We start from the raw sequence: 3,071 nt of genomic DNA on the forward strand, positions 1-3,071 counted from the left end.
TAAGAGTCCCACATCGGACAATATATGGCCTGGACATGTCCTTATAAGTGGGAGCAATTCTCACCCTACAAGCCGGTTTTATAGAGTGAGTTAGGCCTAACCTCATTTCTTAACATGGTATCAGAGCCTAGTTTAAGATTCGGTGGGCCACCTTCTATGGTTTCCGCTATTAGGCTACCCACCATTTTATTTCCATGCCCAGTTGTCTAGTCCTGGGCGTGAGGGGGTGTGTTAAGAGTCCCACATCGGACAATATGTGTCCTGAACATGTCCTTATAAGTGGAGACAATTCTCATCCTACAAGCCGATTTTATAGAGCGAGTTAGACCCAACCACATTTCTTAACAAATATCAATATCAATATTATCTTCAATATTTAAATTCTCAATAAGTCTTTGAAATAACTCTTTGAATTTAAAATATACTCTCACAAACTCTCATGTTAAAAGGAAAAATACAATAAATTCCATAATAAATAAACAAAGAAAATCAATTCATTATCAATTACAAAATAATTCCCTAAAACATAGAAATTAAGTAAACCCCAGTAGAAAAATGGAACTAAAGTTCCCTGGAAAAATGTCGGTTTTGGATAACGGTGGCCCTACAAAGGAGTTTGCGGTGGAGAAAGGATTAAGGCAAGGGGATCCTCTATCTCTTTTTCTTTTTGTTATTGTGGCGGAGGCTTTAAAGGGGTTGGTGAGTAAAGCGGTGGAAAATGGGGATTATGTTGGTTTCACGGTAAAGAGAGAGTTTTGTGTTGATGTTCTTCAATTCGCGGACGATACTCTTTTGATAGGAGAGGGATGTTGGAGGAAGTTTGGATTATCAAGGCTATCTTAAGAGCTTTCGAAATGGTGTCAGGTCTTGGGATAAACTATCACAAGAGCAAGATTATTGGTGTTAATGTGAGTGATAATTTTTTGGATATAGCTTCTAACTTTTTATCTTGTAGGAGGGAGGAAAATCATTTCACTTTTCTTGGCATTCCTATTGGGATTAATCCTCGATGTATGTCTCCTTGGAATAATGTCTTGAACAAGATTAAATCTCGCCTTTTAAATTGGAAGGTGCGTTCCTTAAGCATTGGTGGTAGATTGACTCTTCTTAAGTCCGTTCTTTGTAGCCTTTCTATTTTCATGCTTTCTTTTTATAAGGCCCCTTTAAAAGTTGTGAAGGAGATTACGAGGTTGCAAAGTAATTTTCTTTGGGGGGGGGGGGGGGTCGTTAGATCGAAGAAAAGTTCATTGGGTTAGTTGGAGGAATGCGTGTCTTCCTAGGGAGAAGGGTGGGCTTGGTTTGAGAAGGATTCATGATTTTAATTTTGCTCTCCTTAACAAATGGAGGTGGAGGATTCTTGGAGGGTCGGAAACTCTTTGGTACAAAGTGTTGAAAGCTCGGTATGGTGACATTAATCTCCATGTTATTTCTTACGGTGGGAATAGTAAAGGGGCTTCCAATTCCTTGTGGTGGAAAGATATTATGTCCTTGGAGAAAGTTTACAAGGTAGATGTTTTTGCTAATAATTGTTCTTTTAATATTGGTAATGGTTTTATTTGTTCTTTTTGGAATGCAAATTGGATGGAGGATAAGTGTCTAAAGGAGCTGTTTCGGGTTATCTACAATCTCTCCAATCTTAAGTATGTAGCGGTCGCGGGGATGGGTGGTTGGATGATGGATTTTGGGAGTGGGGGGATTTCGGTGTAGCGGAGGCTAGTATATTGGCGGATGTTTTGGTTGCGGTTCAACATCTTAGATCCTTCGTAGGATCGGTCCAGCCGGTAACTGTGGGTACGGATGCGGTGGGGTGGGCGGCGAAAGCGGATAGGAGGTTTTCCGTGAAAAGTTGTTACTCTATTTTTAATACTTTTCATGTTCCTTTTGGTCCCGATATGGAGTTCTACAATTCTTTTGGTTGTATTTGGAAGTTGGAGGTGCCCCAAAATATTAAAGCTTTTGGTTGGAGGTGCTTTCTCAACCGTTTGCCAACAAAGGATCTTCTTCTCCGTAGAGGTATTTCTTTTGCTAACTCCTTTGCTTGTGTGTGTTGTGGGTTGGAGAGGGAATCTTTGAACCATCTTTTGCTTGATTGTGGGGTATCCGCTTTGATTTGGAAGGAGATAGCAATATGGTTAGGTTATGTTGATTTCTATTATGAAGGTTGTATTATGGGTAGCTTCATGAAGTGGTATGGTTTTTGTAAATCTAATAAGGTGAAATCCGGTAAAGAAGGAACTATCTGGTTGTCTATATGTTGATATATTTGGAAGCTTAGAAACGAGATTATTTTCCGGAATGATTCTTAGAGTGTTTCCGACACCGTTTGGAGAATTAAGGCTCTTATTTGGAGGTGGTCCTACATAGGGAAAATTACCCGCACCAACTATAACTTTTATGAATTTAGCAATGATCCTTTGCTTTTTCTTTCTTAGGTTGTATTTGGTGTTTAATTTTATTTCGGGTTGTAATCTTCTCCGGACCTTTTGTAATCGTTTGTTAGAACTTTTGGTTCTTTAATATATTCCTTGATTAAAAAAAAAAGTTCCCTGGAAAAAACCTATTGAAATGGACTAAAGTCTCTAAAATCAAAATATTCAATCAATCATGTACAACATAGTCCTTAATTTCACAATACACAAGTCATGTCAATTAAATTGAACAAAGTTCCTATACAAAATGTAGCAATTAAAATTAAGTAATTCACAAAACACAATCCATGTCAAATAAATTGAACAGAGTCTCTGTATAACATGCATCAATTAAAATTAACCAAGTGAAATTGATATTAATTAAATATTAAAATTAACTAAAAGAAATGGAAATTAACTATAACAAAGTCCCTAAATTCACGGTCTTAATTATAACTCAACTCAACCCATGAAAAAAAGAAAATGTCAATGAATCCCTTGAATCTATTACCCTCCTGAGCGAGAAATACCATCCTTCTCTAAATAATTTTAAAAGAGACGATTCAAGTACTAGGAAATGCGAGTGTCCATTTAAAATCCGTGGTTACATGTTGGCTAGCAAGAAGTGAAGATTTAGTGTTATTTCTGATTTGCATAACCATG

The 3,071-nt window shown here is 37.3% G+C and overlaps 1 protein-coding gene across 1 annotated transcript; it reads left to right on the forward strand.

The window, feature by feature from the left end:
• The first annotated feature begins 555 nt into the window (after nt 1–555).
• LOC131637526 (uncharacterized) lies at nt 556–2,258 on the forward strand. The gene is made up of 6 exons (XM_058908116.1): nt 556–741; nt 800–864; nt 956–1,011; nt 1,158–1,197; nt 1,347–1,543; nt 1,642–2,258. Exons 1-6 carry the CDS (start codon nt 556–558, stop codon nt 2,256–2,258), a joined length of 1,161 nt encoding a protein of 386 aa, XP_058764099.1.
• Nucleotides 2,259–3,071: the final 813 nt, after the last annotated feature.

Source organism: Vicia villosa, unplaced genomic scaffold (assembly GCF_029867415.1).
Source record: "Vicia villosa cultivar HV-30 ecotype Madison, WI unplaced genomic scaffold, Vvil1.0 ctg.002018F_1_1, whole genome shotgun sequence".
NCBI lineage: Eukaryota > Viridiplantae > Streptophyta > Magnoliopsida > Fabales > Fabaceae > Vicia > Vicia villosa.

Excerpts from the sequence above, each read along its gene's own strand:
- LOC131637526 (XM_058908116.1), top strand. The coding sequence starts at position 556 with ATGGAACTAAAGTTCCCTGGAAAAATGTCGGTTTTGGATAACGGTGGC. Across the intron at positions 1,012-1,157 it reads TATTGGGATTAATCCTCGAT|GCCCCTTTAAAAGTTGTGAA; the intron begins GTATGTCTCCTT and ends TCTTTTTATAAG. Across the intron at positions 1,198-1,346 it reads GGAGATTACGAGGTTGCAAA|GTGGAGGATTCTTGGAGGGT; the intron begins GTAATTTTCTTT and ends TAACAAATGGAG.